General features: G+C 45.1%; 1 protein-coding gene across 1 annotated transcript; it reads left to right on the forward strand.

The window, feature by feature from the left end:
- Positions 1 to 17,068: 17,068 nt before the first annotated feature.
- CHRAC1 (chromatin accessibility complex subunit 1) lies at positions 17,069 to 23,731 on the forward strand. The gene is made up of 3 exons (XM_040355010.1): positions 17,069 to 17,314; positions 20,171 to 20,297; positions 23,344 to 23,731. The coding sequence occupies exons 1-3, from the start codon at positions 17,084 to 17,086 to the stop codon at positions 23,595 to 23,597; spliced, it is 612 nt and encodes a 203-aa protein (XP_040210944.1). The 5' UTR covers positions 17,069 to 17,083; the 3' UTR covers positions 23,598 to 23,731.
- The last annotated feature ends 958 nt before the right edge of the window (positions 23,732 to 24,689 follow it).

Raw genomic sequence — 24,689 nt, forward strand, 5'->3', positions numbered from 1 at the left:
ACAATCCGTGATCATTTCTGAGAGGGATAAATCGGTGTGTGCCAAAGAAATGTTATGACAGAGCGATGCCTGTTTTATTTTCGTTGTATAATGCTAAACGTCACAAGGCTTCCCCCCCAAAAAAGCGGCTTATGTGGTATCGCCCGTCGGGCTTAAAGCATTCTTAACCATGCGGTGATTGGCGGAAAGCGGCTCGCGCCGAGAGTCATTGTTTTGGTGACGGGCCAATAGGAAGAAAACGCGGGGCGCGTCATCAGTTGCTGCTAAAACGATGTGGGGGGGGGGAAATTGTGTGTATGGGAAGGTGAAGAGCAGTTTGCATATTGGCCGCTAGAGGTCACTATTGATCAGCTGGCATAAATACTGCATATACATGTGAAATCCCAGCCTACAAAACAGATAATAATAATAATGCATTATAAAATCTCAAGGTTTCTAACTGGGTTATATTTCTACTATGATTATTATTATGTTTTGTGCCCTGGGGTTTCTTCCTAAGAAGTGCTGTTCTTTCCCAATTTAATATCTGTTTATTAAATATTTTATATATATGTGTTTGTGTATATAATATCATAAAATATTTATTAAATATCAATTTAACATGTTTTATTTTTGTTTAAATCGTAGGTGCTTTACTTAATAAAAATCAAAAAGACAAAAGGTAAATTAAAGAAAAAAATAATAAAAATAAACTATATATATATATATATATATATAGGGCTGGATTCAGAAAGACTTACGACGGGCGTATCAGTAGATACGCCGTCGTAAGTCCGAATCCGCGCCGTCGTATCTTTAAGCGTATGCTCAAATTGAGATACGCTTAAATGTTGCTAAGATACGAGCGGCGTAACTCTCCTACGCCGTCGTATCTTAGGGTGCATATTTACGCTGGCCGCTAGGTGGCGCTTCCGTTGATTTCAGCGTAGAATATGCAAATGAGCTAGATACGCCGATTCAGAAACGTACGTGCGCCCGGCGGATTTTTTTACGTCGTTTACGTAAGGCTTTTTCCGGCGTAAGGTTACCCCTGCTATATGAGGCGTATCCAATGTTAAGTATGGACGTCGGGACAGCGTCGAATTTTGCGTCGTTTACGTTGTTTGCGTAAGTCGTTCGCGAATAGGGATTTGCGTAACTTACGTTCACGTCAAAAGCATTGACTATTTGCGATGTGATTATAGGAGCATGCGCACTGGGATACGTTCACAGACGGCGCATGCGCCGTTCGTTGGAGACGTCATTTACGTGGGGTCATGTTTTATTTACATAAAACACACCCACCTCTTCATAATTTGAATTAGGCGCGCTTACGCCGGCAGATTTACGCTACGCCGCCGTAACTTAAGGCACAGGTTCTTTGTGAATACAGCCCCTGCCTCACTAGGTTACGGCGGCGTAGCATATCTGAGATACGCTACGCCCGCACAAAGTTACGGCGGGCTATCTGAATCTAGCCCATACACTCTATATATTACCAAAAGTATTGGGACACCTGCCTTTACACCAGTGTTTCTCAATTCCAGTCCTCAGGCCCCCCCAACAGGTCAGGTTTTCAGGATTTCCCTCAGATGAAAAGGCTGTGGTGATTACTAAGGCAGTGAAACTGATCAAATCACCTGTGCAAAATAATGGAAATCCTGAAAACCTGACCTGTTGGGGGGGCCTGAGGACTGGAATTGAGAAACACTGCTTTACACACACATGAACTTTAATGACATCCCAGCCTTAGTCTGTAGGGTTCAATATTGGGTTGGCCCCGCCCTTTGCAGCTATAAGAGTCTCATCTCTTCTGGGAAGGCCGTCCACAATGTTTAGGAGTGTGTCTATGGGAATGTTTGATCATCCTTCCAGAAGCACATTTGTAAAGGTCAGGCACTGATGTTGGACGAGAAGGTCTGGCTCGCAGTCTCAACTCTTATTCATTGCAAAGGCGTTCGGGTTGAGGTCAGGGCTCTGTGCAGGCCAGTAAAGTTCCTCCACCCCCAAACTCGCTCATCCATGTCTTTATGGACCTTGCTGGCCTGCACAGAGTCCTGACCTCAACCCGATAGAATATCTTTGGGATGAATTAGAGTGGAGACTGCGAGCCAGGCATTCTTGTTCAACATCAGTGCCTGACCTCACAAATGCACTTCTGGAAGAATGGTCACACATTCCCATAGACACTCTCCTAAACTCTGTGGACAGTCTTCTTACCACTGTATACCATTTATAAACATTCATCATAAATACATATGGATCTTGGGATTTTGACAACTATACTTATCAATGGTGTACAGTGGTAAGATGCCTGTCGTCAATCTTTCCATAGATATTGTCGTATTGTTATATTGTATTATTTGCATTTATCTGCCACATACTCCTTTTGAATTGTTCATATGCTGTATTTTGCATACTTGTCACTAGTTGAAATGAATAAATATATATATATATATATTATTTTTTGTTTACAATGATGATTAGACTCAAAATTTATTTATTTAGGTGTGATAACTAATATCCCCTGAAGAAGCTGAACTTATTTGTGAAACATGTTGGAATGATCACCCCCAGTCTTGGCTACTAAACTTATCATCATATTGTCAACATCTATAACAACCTGATCCAATAATTTTATCATGTGTCCTTGTATATACAGTATATGGATATTTTTTTTTGCTACATTTATATATATTTTAAACAAATTGTCATGGATACGCAATAGTCTGGCAGCTTACCTGTTTCCATCTGTCCATTAGAGGCCTGACTCTGTTCTGGTTACCTTCTTATTTCCTCTCCTTCCTGTATGGCCCCATATTAACTGTTGCACTACAGGCCTGCAGTGCTGTTCAACAGTCTTGTTTGCTTTAGTTCCTGTCTGCAGTGTGCTACGATTACCTCTCTGTGTACCGTTTTTGGCTTGTCTCTGATTTCTCCTGTTTGCCTGTGCTCTTGACCTTTTGCCTGTCCCTCGGTTACCCTAGTCTGCCTGTTGCCCTGACCTCGGCCTACCCATCACTACCGTTTGTCCTGCCTGCTGCTTCCCCTCTCTCTCTGCGGAGCACTTCCTAGGGGTTCCCAGGGGTCGCGACCTGGATCCAGCTGCGGCGAAGGCCATCCTCACCACTTGAGGCTCTGGTGAACACAAAGCTGGGTCTTAGACTCTGCGCCGTGGGCGATCTTGGGTTTGCTTCCTCTCTGATCGCAGCAGTCGCATATAGGGTTCACTACCCTGAGGTGCATCCCTGACCCCCACGGGGTGCACTTGTCACCTGGCCACAGGTGACCTGACACAAATAGAGTAAAAGATTATGAATTGTATTATGTGTTTATGAAATTGAGTCATTGGCACCTAAAAAATCCCAGCTCCTGACCATATTATCCCGTGAGCGGCAGTTGTGTGGAGGAAAATGTCTTGTTGATGTCAGAGGAGAATGGGCAGACTGGTTCCAGATGATAGAAAGGCAACAGTAACTCCAATTAGAAATGTTGTGCAATTTGTTTCGGTATGAAAAACGATCGACCGATTCAAATTCTGTGTGAAGAAATATATGGTTGTTAAAGCGGAGGCTTTTTTTTTTAAGTCAGCAGCTACAAATACTGCAGCTGCTGACTTTTAAAATAAGGACACTTACCTGTCCGGGGCGCCTGCGATGTCTGCACCCGAAGCCGATCTCTGCCTCGGCTCTCGAATGCTGCCACCGCCGCCATCTTGCGGCTTCACTTCCTTGTTCCCTACTGCGCATGCGTGACTCATGCTGCGCAATGCCACTGGTCCCTGCTGTCTTTTGGGACCTGTGTGTCTCCCAGAAGACAGCAAGGGGGAGCCAGTCGTGGCATGGATTCCCGCAGATAATGCAGGGATTTAAGCACGGAAGTGGGTGAAAATACCTGTCTTAGACAGGTATCTGCTGCCCTCTCCCTCCTGAAAGGTGGCAAATGTGACACCGGAGTGGGGGAGGAATCTGGACAGCGGAGGTTCCATTTTTTTGTGGACCTGTGCTTTAAGCAACCATGAGTCATTATCTGTCAGCTGATTTCCCCACTGACAGAGGAATGTAAAGATAAAGAATGCCGGCAATAGAAAAATGTTAAAAAAAAATGGCGTACAGTCCCCTCCCCCAGTCCTTACAAGGCCCTTCGGGTCTGATGTGGATTTTAAGGGGAACTCCACACCAAAATAAAAAAAAACAGCATGGGGTCCCCCCCACAAAATCCATAACAGACCCTTATCCAAGCATGCAGCCAGGCAAGTCAGAAAAGGGGGGGGGGGACGAGCGAGTGTCTCCCCAAACCAAACCAGGCTACATGCCCTCAACATAGAGGGGGTGGGTGCCCAAAGCACCTTATCCCCATGTTGATGGGGACAGGAGCCTCTTCCCGACAACCCTGGGCTGTGGTTGTCGTGGTCTGTGGGTTATCAGAATCCCCCTTTAATAAGGGGGCCCCCAGATCCCAGCACCCCTCTATGTGAATGGGTATCAGGTACATTGTACCCCTACCCATTCACCAAAAAATTGTCAAAAAGTACGTTTTTGACAAGTTTGAAAATACAATAGTTATATGGTGTATGTGTAGCGCTTACGTTAATACAATATATAATAAAACCATTGTATTCATATAACATAAATAGTGAATGCCATTGCAATGCAGACAATAGTACAAAATGTCCAGTAAATCTCACAAAATGAAATGATATAGAATGTGAACCAAATACAGCGCATCTATGAATCGTAGATGAGGCGGCAATGGAGTCCTCCCGACGCGTTTCGTGTCAATACACCCCAGACGACGTGTATTGACACAAAACGCGGCGGGAGGACTCCATTGCCGCCTCATCTACTATTCATATATGCGCTGTATTTTCCAATCAAATGTAAGTGCAACTGCCTATTAAATTTTACTATTTTTTTACGGAATCACGCTATGTTGCCTCCTCTCTCCTTCCATTATCCTTCCATTATTGGTATACACTGAGGACAAGCTGTGGGCTATTGTGGCAACTATTTCTATTCGATCGTATACAATTCTGTTGATGATCGATTGAACGACGTATTATCTCCAAAGATGCCTTCATAGTCTACATTGACCCTTAAGCCTGTTTGACTAATTTGAGATATATATTTCTTTTAGCTGGATTCAGAGACGTTTACGCCGGCGTATCAGTAGATACGCCGTCGTAACTCTGAATCAACGCCGTCGTAAATTTAAGCGTATTCTGGAAACCAGATACGCTTAAATTAGGCTAAGATACGAGCGGCGTAAGTGTACTACGCCGTCGTATCTTAGGGTGCATATTTACGCTGGCCGCTAGGTGGCGCTTCCATTGTTTTCCGCGTCGAATATGCAAATGAGCAAGATACGCCGATTCACGAACGTACGTGCGCCTGTCGCAATTAGTTACGCCGTTTACGTAAGAGATACGCCGGCATAAAGATAAAGCTGCTCCCTACGTGGCGCAGCCCATGCAAGGTATGGAAGTCGGAACAAGCCTATCTTTTTACGTTGTTTGCGTAAGTCGTACGCGAATAGGGCTGGACGTAATTTACGTTCACGTCGAAACGGCTTACTTTGGAGCAATGCACACTGGGATATGTCCACGGACAGCGCATGCGCCGTTCGTTAAAAACGTCAATCACGTCGGGTCACCAGTCATTAACATAAAACACGCCCCCCTGTTCCACATCTGAATTAGGCGCGCTTAGGCCGGCCCATTTACGCTACGCCGCCGTAACTTAGTAGGCAAGTGCTTTGTGAATACAGCACTTGCCTCTCTAACTTACGGCGGCGTAGCGTATATGCCAAACGCTACGCCTGCCTAACGTTGCGCCCGCCTACGTGAATCTGGCTATTTGAGTCCATATGTTCCGGTAAGCCTACATCCTTACTGGTGGAGGGTTGTTTACTGCACATAAGAAGTCACGTCTGTTTTTGCCTCACTTCAACGTTTGAGTTTCAGACACAGTTTTTGCCACGTGGTGGATGTTTTGCCATTTATGGTCATACATGGACTTACATTATTTGGTTCACATTCTATATCATTTCATTTTTTGAGATTTACTGGACATTTTGTACTATTGTCTGCATTGCAATGGCATTCACTATTTATGTTATATGAATACAATGGTTTTATTATTTATTGTATTAACTTAAGCGCTACACATACACCATATAATTTTGCTTTTTTTTCCAATTAGCTGTGTTAGCAGCTTCACTTTTTTCCCTGGCAGCGCAGTGTTACCCACAACACAATTAAAATACAATAGTGTCCCTTGATGTAGATCCATCGTCAATCAAAATGCCTGCAGACCCAACAAATAGAAAAATTGAAAAAAAACGCTTTGCCTGCCGTCTGCCCCCTCTTTTCGCTTTGACAGTTCTTATATAGGCAAGGGGCGGTGCCACTCGGGTACGTCACTTCTGACATCACAAGACATCACAAGACGTCACATGACGTCAGAAGGGGGCGTGTCACTGGTGTCACAATGTGAGCGTATTACATTACCTCTAATCTCCTCCCCCTAGTACTTTCTATTGGCTAAAACGGTGGTCTCCAATCTGCCTCCTGGGGACTGGATGTGGCCCTTTGCTTGCCTTTAATTGGTCCTTGCGGCGCTTTTCCTCCTCCTAATATCAAAGATGGGGCCCCACTGACCTGAAAGTCTGAAGGACAGTAAATTAGCCCTTTGTTTAGAAAGTTCGGAGACCCCTGGACTAAAACAAAAACACCCGAAGCTTGAATGCACATGTAAACCTTAAAAAAAAAAATTTACCATTATTATGTTTTTGTTTGTTTTTTTGCATTCTTTTATTTAAGAATTTTAAAGTGTTACATTGCAAAGAAAAAATATGAAAAGCAATCACTACACAAACATCAACAATATGTAAACGAATAATTGAATAATAAAATATGTAAATAAACAAATAGTAATAATAATAAAATAATAATGGAAAATAATTTATAAATAAATAAAATGTTTATATTTTCCTCTCGTTGTCAAAATATGTACAAAAAATTTGAGTAAATGCAGCGTTAAAAATATATATTACATGACATGAGATTACACAATGAATGAGGTAATATACTGTATAATAAAAAAACAAATATAGAATTTATAATATAAAATATCAAGATGATTAGTGATGAGGTGGAGGGTAGAGAGGGGGCAGTGTTATGTACATTATTACCCCTGATCCAATTGGGAAGAATATTTATGGCATTTAATTATTATTATTATTCAGGATTTATATAGCGCAAACAGTTTATGCAGCGCTTTACAACATTTTAATCAATGTTGGTCTATAGATAAAAAGATATTTTATATGCGATGAATGACGTACCCAAAATCTACCTTACCGGCTCCCTGTAGAGAAGGGGGAAGAGCTAGACAGGATATGGATGTACTCTTCTGAACGGGAGAAGTCCTTCCAGGGGGACCATATTAGACATGTGAACTGCCAAAAATTTTGTTCGTTTTCGTTTCATTTGTTTTTTTTTGTTTTTGTTTTTCGGGTCATTTGTTATGATCGCAGTTCGTAAATTCGTAAATACAAAAATGTGTCAATGAAAAAGTAAAAAAAAACATAAATTTGTAAATTAGAAAATTAATTTTTTTTTTAAATTTATAATTTTTAAAATTTTTAAATTCCAAATTTTGTCAATTTGAAAATTCGTAAATTTGAATATCTGCTTTTTCTGTTAAAAAAAAAAATTGAATATCTGAAAATTCGAAAGAATGAAATTCGAAAATTCTAAATAATAACTAACTAACTAATAATAACTGCAAAGAAGGGAGGGTAGGGGGCGTTGGATAAAAATGTAAGAATTGTGCTAAACACCATACATAGGGCTAGATTCAGGTAAGGGCGCGCATTGTTATGGCGGCGCAGCGTATCGTATTTACGCTATGCCGCCATAAGTTAGAGAGGCAAGTGCTGTATTCACAAAGCACTTGCCTCCTAAGTTAAGGCGGCGTAGCGTAAATGGGGCCGGCGTAAGCGCGCGTAATTCAAATGAGGATGAGGGGGCATGTTTTATGTTAATTCTTGGTGACCCGACGTGATTGACGTTTTTCCCGAAAGGCGCATGCGCCGTCCATGGAATTTCCCAGTGTGCATTGCTCCAAAGTACACCGCAAGGACGTCATTTGTTTCGACGTGAACGTAAATTACGTCCAGCCCTATTCGCGAACGACTTACGCAAACGACGTAAAAAATTCAAAATTTGACGCGGGAACGATGTCCATACTTAACATTGAGTGCGCCTCATAATAGCAGGAGCAACCTTACGCCGAAAAAGCCTAACGTAAACTACGTAAAAAAATAGCGCCGGGCGTACGTAAATTTGTGAATCGGCGTATCTAGGTCATTCGCATATTCTACGCCGAAAACGACGGAAGCGCCACCTAGCGGCCAGCGTAAATATGCACCCTAAGATACGACGGTGTAAGAGACTTATGCCAGTCGGATCTTAGGCTAATGTCGGTGTATCTTGCTTTCTGAATACAGAAAAAAGATACGCCGGCGCAGCTTTGAATTTACGCGGCGTATCTATAGATACACCGGCGTAAATCAATGCTGAATCTAGCCCATAATGTATAAATTACATATATCAATGAGTGTAAGATGACTTGCAATAGTCCAAAAAAAAGTCCATACATAAATTCAACATATAATAATAATAATGCAAATTGAAGTGCAATATCCCAGTGATTCCACCAATCCTTAAACAAAAGTCCTCGGTAGCAGAAATAAATGTGTTATTGCGTGCTGCAAACAAATCCACTGTGTAAAGTGTCCACCTTCACCCGCTAAGAACAAAGGATCACCCAACGTGCTCAGAATAAGGATGGCACCTTACCAACAGTTGTTGACCCTTTTGATTAGAAAGAGGTCAATTATAGCTTGTTATCAAGCGACCATTTTCCAGTAGCAAAACCATGGGATATAGGATGAAAAAGAGGAAGGACCGCAATAGTATAATTCCGTTTTATTAAAACAAGCTTAAAAACAAAATAGCCAAATAGCTCCTTACTATTTGCGGTGCCCGGCACTGAGGCTGCTGAGCGTATATCCCTAAGGAGAGGTGGCCCCCGTCACTGGAAGATCTGGCGTGCGTTCCACCACCAGAAACCAGCTGTTCGTGACTGTGCGTGACCAGGTTCCGCCAGAATACGAATTCATCCAAAGTTACGATTAATCCAAAATAACGAATGCCGCATCTAAACAAATGGAACTGAACAAATTAAAAATAAATAATTACGTTCCATTCGTTTAGATGCGGCATTCGTTACTTTGGATAATTCGTAACTTCGGATAAATTTGTATTCGTTATGTTCACTAACTAATAGTTAGTTATTATTTCAGATTTTCGAATTTTCGGGTTTTCGGATTTTCGAATTTACACATTTTCGAATATACGAATATTTGGAGAAATTTGTTAAACGTTTTTTCGTTAATTCGGGTGTTTCTGAATGAACAAATTTGTTAAAAATAACTTGGAAATAAACAAATTGCTCATGTCTAGACAAATAGTTACATAGTTAGTCAGGTTGAAAAAAGACACAAGTCTAACCATAAAAATAAATAAAATATAAAATATCGTACAATACCCAATTCTATACCACACAAAAAAATTCCTTCCTGATCCCCCGAGAGGCTATCGAATTTTCCCTGGATCAACTTTACCTATAGATTTTAGTACCCTGTTATATTATGTACATTTAGGAAAGAATCCAGCAATTTTTTAAAGCAATCTACTGAGTTGGCCAGAACCACCTCTGGAGGGAGTCTGTTCCACATTTTTTACAGCCCTTACTGTGAAGAAACCTTTCCGTATTTGGAGATGAAATCTCTTTTCCTCTAGACGTAATGCATGCCCCATTGTCCTCTGTGACACCAAGTTCACTATATGGACCTCTTATATATTTGTACATGTTGATCATATCCCGCCTTATTCTCCTATTCTCAAGAGTGAATAAATTCCGTTCCTCTAATCTTTCCTCATAGCTGAGCTCCTCCATGCCTCTTATCAGTTTGGTTGCCCTTCTCTGCACTTTCTCCAGTTCCCCGATATCCTTTTTGAGAACTGGGGCCCAAAACTGAACTGCATATTCCAGATGAGGTCTTACTAATGATTTGTACAGGGGGGGGGGGGGGGGGCACAATGATATCTCTGTCTCTGGAGTCCATACCTCTCTTATACAAGGAAGGACTTTGCTCGCTTTGGAAACCGCAGCTTGGAATTGCATGCCATTATTGAGCTTATGATCTACCAAAATCCCCAGATCCTTCACTACGGACCCCCCCAGTTGTACTCCCCCTAGTATGTATGATGCACATTCATAGCCCCCAAGTGCATAACTTTACATTTATCAACATTAAACCTCATCTGCCACTCAGTCGCCCTATTAGACAGAGCATTGAGGTTGGCTTGTAAATTGGAGACATCCTGTAAGGACGTTATTCCACTGCATAGCTTGGTGTCATCTGCAAAGACAGAAATGTTACTTTTCATCTCAGACCCAATATCATTTTTAAAGATATTGAAAAGTAAGGGTCCCAACACTGAACCTTGGGGTACACCACTGATAACCTTCGACCATTCAGAGTAAGAATCATTAACCACGACTCTCTGAATTCTGTCTTTTAGCCAGTTTTCTATCCATTTACAGACTGATATTTCGAATCCTGTAGACTTTACCTTACACATGAGCCGTGTGTGCGGAACTGTGTCATACGCTTTTGCAAAATCCAAGTACACCACGTCCACCGCCACCCCTCTGTCCAAGTATACCACGCCCAACGCCACGCCCCTGTCCAAGTTTACCACGTCCCCAGCCACCCCTCTGTCCAAGTATAACACGTCCCCAGCCACCCCTCTGTCCAAGTATACCACGTCCACCCCCACCCCTCTGTCCAAGTATACCACGTCCCCAGCCACCCATCTGTCCACGTATACCAAGTCCACTGCCACCCCTCTGTCCAAGTATACCAAGTCCCCAGCCACCCCTCTGTCCAAGTATAACACGTCCCCAGCCACCCCTCTGTCCAAGTATACCACGTCCCCAGCCACCCCTCTGTCCAAGTATAACACGTCCACCCCCACCCCTCTGTCCAAGTATACCACATCCACCACCACCCCTCTGTCCAAGTATACCACGTCCACCGCCACCCCTCTGTCAAAGTATACCACGTCCACCCGTCTGTCCAAGTATACCACGTCCCCAGCCACCCCTCTGTCCAAGTATACCACGTCCACCACCACCCGTCTGTCCAAGTATACCACGTCCACTGCCATCCCTCTGTCCAAGTATACCACGTCCACCACCACCCCTCTGTCCAAGTATACCACGTCCACCACCACCCTTCTGCCCAAGGTTTTACTTACCCCCTCATAAAAAGAAATCAGGTTTGTCTGACAACTTCTGTCTTTCATGAATCCATGCTGTCTGTTGCTTAAATTGTTTTTTTCCAGCAAGAACTCATCTATGTGTTTTTTTATTCAACTCTCCAGTATCTTCCCGACTATAGAAGTTACACTAACAAGTCTATAGTTACTTGGTAAAAAGGAAAATTTATTATCATACTTACCGTAATTTTCCTTTCCTGATGGACTCCATGGCAGCCTACGTGTGGGTTAATCCCGCCTCCTCTCCATTGATAGGACCCCATACCCATAAAGGTTTACTCACCGCCCAGTACTGGTGTTCCGTAACTATCCCGACTCCATAATTTCAGGGTGGGAACTCCGTCTGCCATGGAGTCCATCAGGAAAGGAAAATTACGGTAAGTATGATAATAAATTTTCCTTTTTCCTGACTGACTCCATGGCAGCCTACGTGTGGGAAATAACTAGCCAGACCACACGGGTGGGTATGCTGAACAAAAATAAATTTTAATTTGTCCCGTCAACTGACAAAACTGATAAACCAAAATTCACAGAGGAAAGAGATGCAGGCTCAACACAGTAATGGGACATAAAGGTATGTATAGAAGACCAAGAGGCCGCTCTGCAGATGACATCTGGAGCCACGTGACGAGCTGCCGCCCAGGATGCGGCCATCCCTCTGGTAGAGTGAGCTGTCACCGCTTGCGGAGGAGCCAAGCCCTTCGCCCTATAAGCCTGCTGAATTGTCTGAACGATCCAGGTCGCGATTGTTCTGGCAGAAGCCTTTTTCCCCTTGTTACTGCCTGAGTGCAGGATAAACAAATGATCTGAACGTCTAAAGGGGGACGTCATCTGGATGTATTCAGAAAGGATTTTTCCCATGTCTAGAGGGTGAGTCTCATTGGAATCCGAAGACCTGAAGGTAGGAAGGACAACTTCTTGATTCTCATGAAAGACAGAAGAAACTTTCGGATTTGAACCCAGCATGGGTATCAAAACCACCCGATCCGGGAAGAAGGTCAGGAATGGCTCTTTGTGACCAAGGGAGCCGATGTCCGACACTCTTTTGGCCGAGGTGATAGCGACCAAGAATGCCACTTTAGCTGAAAAGTCTTTTATAGAGGACGGGGAAGGCCCCGCCGTACTGAGCCCACTCAGAAAATCCAGGACTAGTGGGAGATCCCACTTGGGAAATCTAGGCTTCCTTTGAGGTCTCAACCTTGATGCCCCTCGAAAGAATTGTTTGACTAGTGGGTGTACTGCCCACGAAATTCCAGAGAAGGCCGACAGAGCCGAGATTTGAACTCTCAATGAACTTACGGATAGGGGAAGATCTAACCCCGTTTGGAGAAAACTCAATACATCTTGGATTTCTGGATTCCTAAAGGACCTGCCTGACACCGTAGAGAATTCTACAAATTTATCCCAAATTCTTCCGTAGACCTTATTCGTGCTTGCCCTTCTCGAGCTCATCAGCGTGGAGATCACCCCAGAGGCGCAACCAAGGGATTCCAGCCTCTCCCTCTCAAGAACCAGACCGTCAGTTTCATCAGAGCCGGACAGGGGTGTAGGAGTGAACCCTGAGAGAGAAGGTCCGGTCTGACTGGTAGAGGTACTGGGTCCCGATAGCTCAGTTGGACCAGGAGAGGGAACCATGGCCTGTTCGGCCAGTAGGGAGCCACTAGTGTCACCTCGACCTCTTCTGCTTGAAGTCTCTGTAGAAATCTCAGAATTACTGGGATCGGGGGAAAAGCATATGCTCTCTGAAAACTCCACCGATCCGTCAAGGCATCCGTCCCGATCGCCTGACTGCAATGACCTCTCGAGTAGAACTTCTCCATCTTGGCATTGTGCTGTGAAGCAAAAAGATCTACTTGGGGACTGACTCCCAGAGACAAGATCCACTGGAACGTTTGGAAGTGGAGAGACCACTCGTTGATATCCACTTGAGTGCGAGAAAGAAAGTCTGCCTGGGAGTTCTGTACTCCGGGAATAAAGACTGCTGTCAGGTTGGCCAGGTTTTCCTGTGCCCACTTCATGATGGGTTCAACTTCCCGTAGAAGAGACGAACTCCGTGTCCCTCCTTGCCTCTTGACATAGGACACTGCTGTGGTATTGTCCATCCTCAACAGTACCGACTCTCCCTTCAGGAGTTGGGAGAAGGACTGGAGGGCACACCAGGCTGCTCGAAGCTCTAGGATGTTCGAGCCCGGATTGCGGAGGCGAGCATCCCATCTGCCCTGTGCCATGTTTGTACCACACAGGGCCCCCCAGCCGTAGCCACTGGCATCGGTCGTTACTGTGACCCAGGAGACCGGGGCAATGGAATGACAATTCCGTAGATTTTTTGGCTGAAGCCACCAAAAGAGGCTGTTCCTCATGGAAGTTGAGATGCGAATCTGCTGATTCTTGTTGCCTGACTTCCACTGCTTGAGGAAGCCGGACTGGAAGGGACGTAGTCTCCATAATGCCCATTTCACCATGGGGGTTGTGGAGACCATTGTTCCGATGATCTTTAGACATTGGAATGCCTTCAGGTGGTGGGTGTCTAACGCTCGAGAAATCCTTTCTTGAACCACGGGGATCTTTTCCATCGGAAGAGAGATGGTTTTCTTCACTGTGTCGAACTGGGCCCCCAGATATACTAGGCATTGAGTTGGTTCTAAATGGCTTTTCGTTAAGTTCAGGAGCCAACCGAATTCGGACAGGATCGAGATTACCTGATCTCTTTGCGTTAAGAGCTGCGGCTTGTCCTGGGCTAGGACAAGGAGGTCGTCTAGATAATGATAAAGTCTTATCTTTTTCAATCTGATAAAGGCCACCACTGCCAACAGGGTTTTGGTGAAGACTCGTGGTGAGGTTGTCAGCCCAAAGGGTAGGCACACGAATTGAAGGTGTTCTATACCATTAGAGAAAATATAATTTTTAAAATTGCTATGCAAGGAAAAAACAATACATTAATTATTAATATGCAGTACTTTAAAATCATTTCCAAACTAAATGCATGAGAAGGAATATGAAAGGGGGATCTATGCCTAAGCACAGGCAGATCCCCCACACTAACCTGGCACAGATCACAGTGTCAGCTGCTCGCCTGTCAGGAAAACCCCAATGTACACAGGCGAGCAGCTGATTTTTAAAATCCCCGCCGATGACGTCAGACGCTGCCCACGTACGCGCCTGCGCAGTGGTGAATGACTCAGCGGCGCCTGCGCGGCCGCCGCGAGTCTCGTCCGACTGCGCATGCGCGAACCAAGCCTCACTCTGAGAGTGGGCATTGCGCATGCGCGAAGGGCTCTGATGCTCACACCAGGAAGAGGAAAAACGGCGCTGGAACGCAGGAGCGCTCCAGCCGCCATACAGGCAATAAACACATACAAAAAGACATACAACACATAGGTGACTGCCATGAATAAGATAAGACCTTGCCAGCCGTGGAAGTCCGGATCTTCAGCACACACAGCAACGACCGCACAGCGGAGGGGAAGTTGCTGCAAAGCTCTCCACCCGCCCATGGCTGGGATCCGAGCTGCACCGCTTAAAGTGTGCTATCCTTTTTCCAAGTAAGTCTTTGTTTTGAACAACTCTGTATTTCCTTGATCCATGGAGGAGGACAAAAAAGGAACACCAGTACTGGGCGGTGAGTAAACCTTTATGGGTATGGGGTCCTATCAATGGAGAGGAGGCGGGATTAACCCACACGTAGGCTGCCATGGAGTCAGTCAGGAAAGACTTTTTTCCCTTTTTAAATATAGGCACCACATTGGCCCTGCGCCAATCCAGTGGTACTATTCCAATCATTAACGAGTCCCTAAAAATTAGATACATTGGCTTTAAAATGACAAAAATATGTGAAAAGTGTGGGGGGTACATTTGTATGGCGCCCCCATGAGTCAATACTTTGTAGATCTACCTTTCTCTGCAATTACAGCTGCAAGTCTTTTTGGGGATGTCTCTACCAGCTTTGCACATCTAGAGAGGACATGTTTGCCCATTCTTCTTTGCAAAATATCTCAAGCTCTGTCAGATTGGATGGAGAGCGTCTGTGAACAGAAATTTTCAAGTCTTGCCACAGATTTTCAGTTGGATTTAGGTCTGGACTGTGATTGGGCCATTCAAACACATGAATATGCTTTCATCTAAACCATTCCATTGTAGCTCTGGATGTTTGTTTAGGGTCGTTGTCCTGCTGGATAGTGAACCTCCCCCAGCCTCAAGTCTTTTGCAGACTCTAACAGGTTTTCTTATAATATTGTCCTTTATTTGGCTCCATCCATCTTTCCATCAACTCTGAACAGCTTCCATGTCCCTGCTGAAGAAAAGCATACCCACCACATGATGCTGCCACCACCATGTTTCACAGTAATGATGGTGTGTTCAGGGTGATGAGTGAGTGAGTGAGAAACTTATATAGCGCAGCACATGCAAACTGAATCGCCTCAGGGCGCTTAGTATCCATTCCCTATTGTATTTTTGCCTTCAGAATAGATGGGTTTTGAGTTTATTACTGAAGGCCTGGTGATTCACATCCAATCGGATGCTGGTTGGTGGTGCGTACCACAGTCTAGGTCCTTGGACTGCAAATCTACGTTCTCCTTTGGACTTGTATCTGGCCTTGGGTATCTGGAGTAGTTTTTGGTTAGTGGAACGGAGAACGCGATGGGTGTTGTGGCATTTTAATTTTTCGCATAGATATTGGGGGGCACTTCCTTGAACACACTTATGTGTAAGACAAAGTGCCTTAAACGTAATTATGTCTTTTACTGGCAACCAATGAAGGGATCTCAGGGAGGGGAGATTGATTCCCAGGGTTTTTTCCCAGTCACAAGTCGTGCCGCCGTATTTTGAACGACTTGTAGACAAGCGATTTGGTACTTTGGGAGTCCGATGTAAAGGGCGTTTGCATAGTCGAGTCTGGAGTTGATTATTGTTCCCACCACGACTGCAGTGTCTGCTTTCGGGATAAAGGGAATGAGTCTACGTAGCAGGCGCAGCAGGTGGTGGGATCCGCTGACTACTGAACTTATTTGTGCATCCATTGTCATGTTGGAGTCAAAAGTGACTCCAGTTACATTTTCTGATGGGTAGCAGTATTCTGACAGGACAGTTGCCAATGTTCTATCAGAATACGGCTACCCATCAGAATAGGTAACGAAAGTAACGTTCCGTCACCGCCATCTTGGCACACCCCAAACTCGGCCTCAGTAAGCCTACAATCAGAAGGCGGCAGCGGAAATCTTTTTACACCCACCGCTTCCACACTTATTTTTACCAGTAAACTGCGCTTATAAAGTGAAATACAATATTTTGAAATCCGTCCGACTCTTAGGACTCTTTGATGTTGAAAAGATTCAAGATTTAAATTCAACATCAAAACACTGTAATTCAATATATAAACTCAGTTTACTGGTAAAAATAAGTGTGAAAGGCAGGACTCTGGTAGGTGTAAAAAAATGTCCGCTGCCGCCTTCTAACTGCAGGTGTAGTGTGGCTTACTGCGGCTGAGTTTGGGGTGTACCAAGATGGCGGTGACAGAACGTCACATCTGCTACCTCTTCTGATGGGTAGCAGTGCTCTGACAGGCCCGAAGATGGCCGTCGCAAAACGTCACTTCCGTGACGGAATCCGACGGGTCGCCGAATCTGACCGAACAACGGGTCGCCATATCTGACGAAACAACGGAACGCCTGTCTCTGAACCCCGCCCCGGGGGATGCCGGGAGATGTAGTTCTCGAGGTGGAGCACGCCGCTCTGTGTTGTTTTGAACCCGTGGAGCTTTATTGTTCGCGGACAGCGGAGGAGAGGAGGATGGCGGAGGATAAGAGGGTGGCAGAGAGCCGGCTGGTGGTTCTGCCTCAGTCCCGGATCCGGGTCATCATGAAGAGCTCGCCCGATGTGTCCAGCATCAACCCGGATGCCCTCCTCCTCACCACCAAGGCCACGGTACCCCCCGGGGGAGGGGCGATGACTTATTGGGGTGTGCAGTGTCTGAGCATGAGAAATCATCCTAGGTGACCCCCATACAGGGATGGGATATCTTAGGTGACCCCCCATGCAATATGACCCCTTACAAGAATAATGGGGGGAGGGGATGTGGGACATCTTAGGTGACACCCCCCCCCCCCCCCCCCCATACAAGAAATATGGTGACCCCCCTCCCGATACAAGAAATATGGGACCTCTTAGCTGACCCCCCCCCCCCCCCCCCATACAAGAAATATGGGACATCCTAGGTGACCCCCATACAGGGATGGGACATCTTAGGTGACCCCCCCCCATGCAATATGACCCCTTACAAGAATAATGGGGGGAGGGGATGTGGGACATCTTAGGTGACCCCCCCCCCCCATACAAGAAATATGGGACATTTTAGGTGACCCCCCCCATACAAGAAATATGGGACATTTTAGGTGACCCCCCCATACAAGAAATATGGGACATTTTAGGTGACCCCCCCATACAAGAAATATGGGACATTTTAGGTGACCCCCCCCCCCCCCATACAAGAAATATGGGACCCCTTAGGTGACCCCCCCATACAAGAAATATGGGGCATCCTAGGTGACCCCGTACAAGAATCATGGGGAGGAGGGGGGATATGTGGGACATCTTAGGTGACCCCCTTCATACAAGAAATATGGGTCACCTAAGATTTCCCCCCTCCTCCCCATGATTCTTGTACGGGGTCACCTAAGATGTTCCATATTTCTTGTATCGGGAGGGGGGTCACCTAGGATGTCCCATATTTCTTGTATGAAGGGGAACATCTTAGGTGGCCTCGTACAAGAATCGTGGGGAGGGTGGAAAATATGGGACATCTTTGGTGACCCCCCCATACAAGAACCCTGGGGGAGGGAAAGTATGGGACATCTTAGGTGACCCCTCCTCCTCATACAAGGAATATGGGACATCTTAGGTGACCCCTCCTCCTCATACAAGGAATATGGGACATCTTAGGTCACCCCCCCCCTCCATACAAGGAATATGGGACATCTTAGGTCACCCCCCCCCCCCCCATACAAGGAATATGGGACATCTTAGGTCACCCCCCCCCCCCCTCCATACAAGGAATATTGGACATCTTAGGTAACCCCCCTCATACAAGAACCCCCGGGAAGGGGAAATATTAATATGGGACATATTGGATAACCCCCCCATACAAGAACCCTGGGGGAGGGGAAATGTGGGACATCTTAGGCTTCTTACACACTATGGATTGTATGTCCGTTTTATAATATCCGTATTACACCTATTAACGGACGTTTATTAACGGATTTAATAACGGATACATACGGATAAATATTTTACCATTCTTCCTTTATTGAAAACGGATAATGTTTATCCGTATATATCCGTATACATCCGTTATATCATTCCTTTCTAACGTCCGCTAATAAAAACCATTTCACCCTTTCTTGAAGTCCAGCTCCAGAAGTCTTTACTGAGCATGCTCAATAAAATTAACGTCCGTTAACATAACGGACATTTACGGAGACATTTACTAACGTCTGTGCGCCATAGACTTCAATGTTAAAATATAACGGACGTTAATATATCCGTTACTTGCAACGGACAAAAAATGGACAAAAAATAGTGCAAGACCCGTCACATATTCCGTTATAACTAACGTCCGTACGTTATAACGGACTATTACGGAACATAAAAAAATCCCATAGACTTTAATGATATTTTATAAAGGACGTATAACTTCCGTTTTTTAACATTATCTGACAGATTTTAACACGGATTATTAAAACGGATTTATTTTGTAGTGTGAAAAGGGCCTTAGGTGACCCCCCCATACAAGAAACATGGAACTTCTTAGATGACCCCCTCATACAAGAACCCCCCGGGGAGGGGGAAATATTAATATGGGACATATTAGATACCCCGCCCCCCCATACAAGAACCCTGGGGAGGGGAAATGTGGGACATCTTAGGTGACCCCCCCATACAAGAATCATGGGGAGAGTGGAAATGTGGGTCAACTTAGGTGACCCCCCCATACAAGAAATATGGGACTTCTTAGGTAACTCCATACAAGAATCCTGGGGAGGGGGGGGGGGGGGGAAACGTGGGACATCTTAGATGACCCCCTCATACAAGAACCACCATGGGAAGGGGAAATATGGGACATATTAGATGACCCCTTCATACAAGAAACATGACCCCCCCCCCCCCAATATGAGAAATATGTGACATCTTAGGTGACCCGTATACAAGATATTTGGGACACCTTAGGTGACCCCCCCCCATACAAGAAACCCCAGGGGAGGGGAAATGTGGGACTTCTTAGGTGACCACCCCCCCCATACAAGAATCATGGAGAGGGGGGGAATATGGGGCATCCCAGGTGACCCCCCCCCCCCCCCCCATACAAGACATATGGAACATTTTAGGTGACCCCCCATACAAGAATCATGGGGAGGGGGGTAATGTGGGACATCTTGGGTGACCCCCTAAGTAGGGTGGGGTAAAACGTATGATGTCATTGATTTGAATGTATGATGTCATTGATTTGGGAGGGGTGACTTGCCGGGCTGGGTGATAATATGGCGGCCCACATGGGACAATTATTATCAGACTCCAGCAATGGGGGATGTCGGATCACCGGTATGTGTGAGATCCACCAATGGGAGATCTCTACACAAGGATGAAACTATTCGGTAATTTTTACAGAGCAGAATAAAAAAATAAAATGAAAGCGTGGGGTCGGTGACAGATTGGAGAGTCCCGCCTTCTGACAATGAATTGTAGAGCTGTGATTGGACGGATTCTCACGTCTTCTTCCCTTGGCAGGAGCTGTTTGTGAAATACTTGGCCTCCTATTCCTATAAACACGGCACGGGGATAAAAGACAACACGCTGTCCTATGACGACTTGTCCGACACGGCGGAGAACAGCGAGACCTTCGGATTCCTCTCTGGTAGGTGGAGCCCATTAACGTCCCCCGATAGTCTAACCAGGGATTTTATTTACTTTTGGATAGTGTGGGGGAAGGGGAAAGTCGGGGGTTGTGTTGTTGCCTGTGTCCCCCTTAGGAAGATTTTCCCTCACTTCCTGTCCCTCTGACACCTGTGCAGTGTTGTTTCTTGCCCAGTGAATCCAGTATTGTCCTGCTACAATCCGCTGATTTGATGCAGCAGCCCTGGTCCTGCGCTGCCATCTTGGCCCTTCTCGAAAGCCTCCTGCCTCTCCTGGGTTCATGCAGCCAATGATGTCCGCAGCTGCACACACCGGCCGCTGCGAGTCCCTATTCTTGTCTGGGCTAGAATGCTGGCGAGGGAGGGGGCCTAAACCAGGGTTTGACAAATTTTGCTTGGAATCTAGGAGCCAGCTAAAAACGTTAGGAGCCAGAAAACGCACCCCGTCCCGACGAGCTTGCGCGCAGAAGCGAACACATACGTGAGCAGCGCCCGCATATGTAAACGGTGTTCAAACCACACATGTGAGGTATCTCCGCGATTGGTAGAGCGAGAGCAATAATTCTAGCCCTAGACCTCCTCTGTAACTCAAAACATGCAACCTGTAGAATTTTTTTTTAAATGTCGCCTATGAAGATTTTAAAGGGTAAAAGTTTGTCGGCATTCCACGAGCGGTCGCAATTTTGAAGCGTGACATGTTGGGTATGAATTTACTCGGCGTAACATTATCTTTCATAATATTAAAAAAAAAATGGGGATAACTTTACTGTTGTCTTATTTTTTTTATTAAAAAAAGTGTAATTTTTTCTCTAAAAAGTGCGCTTGTAAGACCGCTGCGCAAATACGGCGTGACAGAAAGTATTGCAACAATCGCCATTTTATTCTCTTGGGTGTTAGGATAAAAAATATATATAATGTTTGGGGTTCTAATTAGAGGGAAGAAGATGGCAGTGAAAATAGTGAAAAATGACATTAGAATTGCTGTTTAACTTGTAATGCTTAACTTGTAATACCAACGGCCACCACCAGATGGCGCCAGCTCACACATCTGGTGGTAATAACTTGTAATACCAACGGCTCACCACCAGATGGCGCCAGCTCCCCTTCCAAGCCAAGTCGCCAGGATGCTATTTCTAGTCACCATGGCGACCTGGATTTGTCGAGCCCTGGCTATATATATATATATATATATATATATATATATATATATATATATATATATATACCACCTCTGGCCAGGAAGGGGGGGGGGGGTATGGAACTAGGGTTGTCCCGATACCACTTTTTTAGGACTGAGTACGAGTACCGATACTTTTTTTTCAAGTACTCGCCGATACCGAATACCGATACTTTTTTTTAAATATGTCCCCCCACAGATGCAGCCATGTTCCCCATATGCAGCCATGTCCCCCCCCATGCAGCCATGTCCTCCCCCTATATCCAGCCATGTCCTCCCCCTATATCCAGCCATGTCCTCCCCCCTATATCCAGCCATGTCCTCCCCCCTATATCCAGCCATGTCCTCCCCCCTATATCCAGCCATGTCCTCCCCCCTATATCCAGCCATGTCCTCCCCCCTATATCCAGCCATGTCCTCCCCCCTATATCCAGCCATGTCCTCCCCCCTATATCCAGCCATGTCCTCCCCCCTATATCCAGCCATGTCCTCCCCCCTATATGCAGCAATGTCTCCCTTACCTGCATCGCGCCGCATCCCCGCTGCCGCCGACTGGTTAATACGGGCGGGGAACATTACAGCTTTGAATAGCTGTAATGATTTGCGCCGCACTGCGTATAGACACTCCCCCTTGCTCGAGATTGGACAGTTCACCCTCGCACCTCTTGTGGGAAGCCTGGCCTCCCGCACGCAGCAGTCGCCCCCTCTGTGGCAGAGCGGACACCACCATCTCTACCCGCTGACAGCCTGCACACCACGCTGGGCTCACTGAGGAATCCTCCTCCCTCTCCTCGGCTCTGATGTTCTCCATCCATCTTTATGGGTCTTCAAACTACGGCCCTCCAGGTGTTCCGGAACTACAATTCCCATCATGCCTAGTCATGTTTGTGAATGTCAGAGTTTTACAATGCCTCATGGGATGTGTAGTTCCGCGACAGCTGGAGGGCCGTCGTTTGAGGATCCCTGATCTACACAGACAGGAGGAGGAGGGGAATTGCACTGCAACAGCTGCTCTGATGATCTGAGGTCTGTCACTGTTTATGGATGGATATCGAGGAGGGGGGGGGACCCAGTAACCGGGAAGGGCAGGTAACAGGGATGCACAGCACACATGGAGGAGGGGGTACGAGGATGTGTCCTCGTCCCAGGGGCCCTCAGCCCCACAGGACACAGAGAATTTGATTGTTATGGATTACAGGCCGTCATCAGGGGGATACAGGCAGTACACCTGTAAGGGGCCCGGATGGCAACCCCCCCCCCCCCCCCTTTTTTTTTTTTTAAGATTTTTTATTTTTTAAATATTATTAGAAAAAAAGGGGGGGGGGTTGCCATCCAGGGGCCCTGGCAACCTCCAAGCTCCTGGGGACCTCTGGACCCTTTCATAAAAAATATATATAATAATACAAAAAAAATGATTAATAAAAAAAAATTATATATTATATCTCATTTTTTAATTGTTATTAATTTTTTTTTGTATTTTTTTTATATATATATATATATAATTACAAAAAAAAATGATTAATAAAAAAAAAATATATATTATATCTCATTTTTTAATTGTTATTAATAAATTTTTTTTTGTATTATCATATATATATATATAATATATATATATATATATATATATATATATATATATATATATATATATATATATATGATAATACAATTTTTTTTTATTAATAACAATTAAAAAATGAGATATAATATATATAATTTTTTTTTATTAAAGGACCAAAATGGGGCTACCGCCCCTTTTTTTTGCTGTGTAAGGGGCCCCATAATTCCTGTACATGAGCTTCAATGTCACAAACCCTTCCCCCCCCCCTCCCCCAATGTGTACAGTAAAGTATTTGCTCCTTCATTTCCAGACATTCTGCCGAAGAAAATCCTGGCCAGTGAGTATTTGAAAATAGTGGCGAAAGAAGTCAAGGATGGTACCCTGGATGAAGCGGAGGAGGAAGAAGAAGAGGAGGAGGAGGAGGGAGAAGATGATGAAGAAGAGGAAGACAAGGAGGAGGATGAGGATGAAGATAGTGTTGACTCTGATGATGATGCGGATATAGACTATGAGGAGGATAATGAAGATGAGGAGGAGGCGGAGGAAGAAGAAGAAGATGATTAATGAGACAATTCTCTTTATTATGGACACATTCTTCATCCTAGATTTATTTTTCTACAGTTTTTATTTTTATTTTAGGACAAAATAGTGAATTACTGCTGTTCTTGTGCATAATAAAGTTTCTTAATAAACATCCATTAATGTATTTTTTTGTTTCCTTTTTAGAGTTCTTCTTTAAAAAAAAAAGACAGCTAACTTGAGCATGCAACATAAGCCCAGTGCAATTTTACTGATGATGATCCTAAAAATAGACACTATATTACCAAAAGTATTGGGACGCCTGCTTTTACACGCACATGTACATTAATGGCATCCCAGTCTTAGTCCGTAGGGTTCAATATTGGGTTGGCCCCGCCCTTTGCAGCTATAACAGCTTCAACTCTTCTGGGAAGGTTGTCCACAGGTTTCTACAGGAGAGTCAGGACGCCCACTAACACACAGCTCCTTTCTCTATCTGCAACGTAGAGAGCATCCTGACTCTCCTGTAGTCCAAGGGATGGGCGAGCACGACACTCCACACCAGAGAGAAAGCCTTGCATTACTGTGTGGAGTTACAGACAGAAGAACAGGAAGTGAGGATTTCTCAGAAGAAATAAGGACATTTAAAAGCAAAATGGAAGGATGAGGTAAGTGAAGGAGGACTGCACTGGGGTAAAGGAAGCTATTTAGGGAAAAACATTGTACCCTTGAAAATGTCATATTACTTTAAAGAGGAGTTCCACCCGCAATTTATTTTTATTTATTTTTTCCTAAAAGTCAGCAGCTACAAGCACTGTGGCTGCTAACTTTTAATAAGGACACTTACCTGTCCTAGGTGCCCGCGAAGTCGCCCCCCGAGGCCAGTCGCTCGATCGCGGCAGGTCCCGGCACCACCATCCTTACTAAGGGAAACAGGCAGTGGAGCCTTGTGGCTTCACTGCCTGTTTCCTACTGTGCATGCGCAAGTTGCACGGCGCTTTGTGAATGGGCCGGCTGCTCTCTGGTATACACACAGTTCCCAGAAGGCAGCGCGCCCTATTGACCAGAACACACCGCGAGTAGGACGGGGAAGAAGTCCAGCCGCGGAGGATGAAGAGGCAGATTAGGGACTTCCAC

Source organism: Rana temporaria, chromosome 5 (genome assembly GCF_905171775.1).
Source record: "Rana temporaria chromosome 5, aRanTem1.1, whole genome shotgun sequence".
In the NCBI taxonomy this organism is placed as follows: domain Eukaryota; kingdom Metazoa; phylum Chordata; class Amphibia; order Anura; family Ranidae; genus Rana; species Rana temporaria.

Excerpts from the sequence above, each read along its gene's own strand:
- CHRAC1 (XM_040355010.1), top strand. The coding sequence starts at position 17,084 with ATGCCGGGAGATGTAGTTCTCGAGGTGGAGCACGCCGCTCTGTGTTGT. Across the intron at positions 17,315-20,170 it reads TCCTCACCACCAAGGCCACG|GAGCTGTTTGTGAAATACTT; the intron begins GTACCCCCCGGG and ends TTCCCTTGGCAG. Across the intron at positions 20,298-23,343 it reads GACCTTCGGATTCCTCTCTG|ACATTCTGCCGAAGAAAATC; the intron begins GTAGGTGGAGCC and ends CTTCATTTCCAG.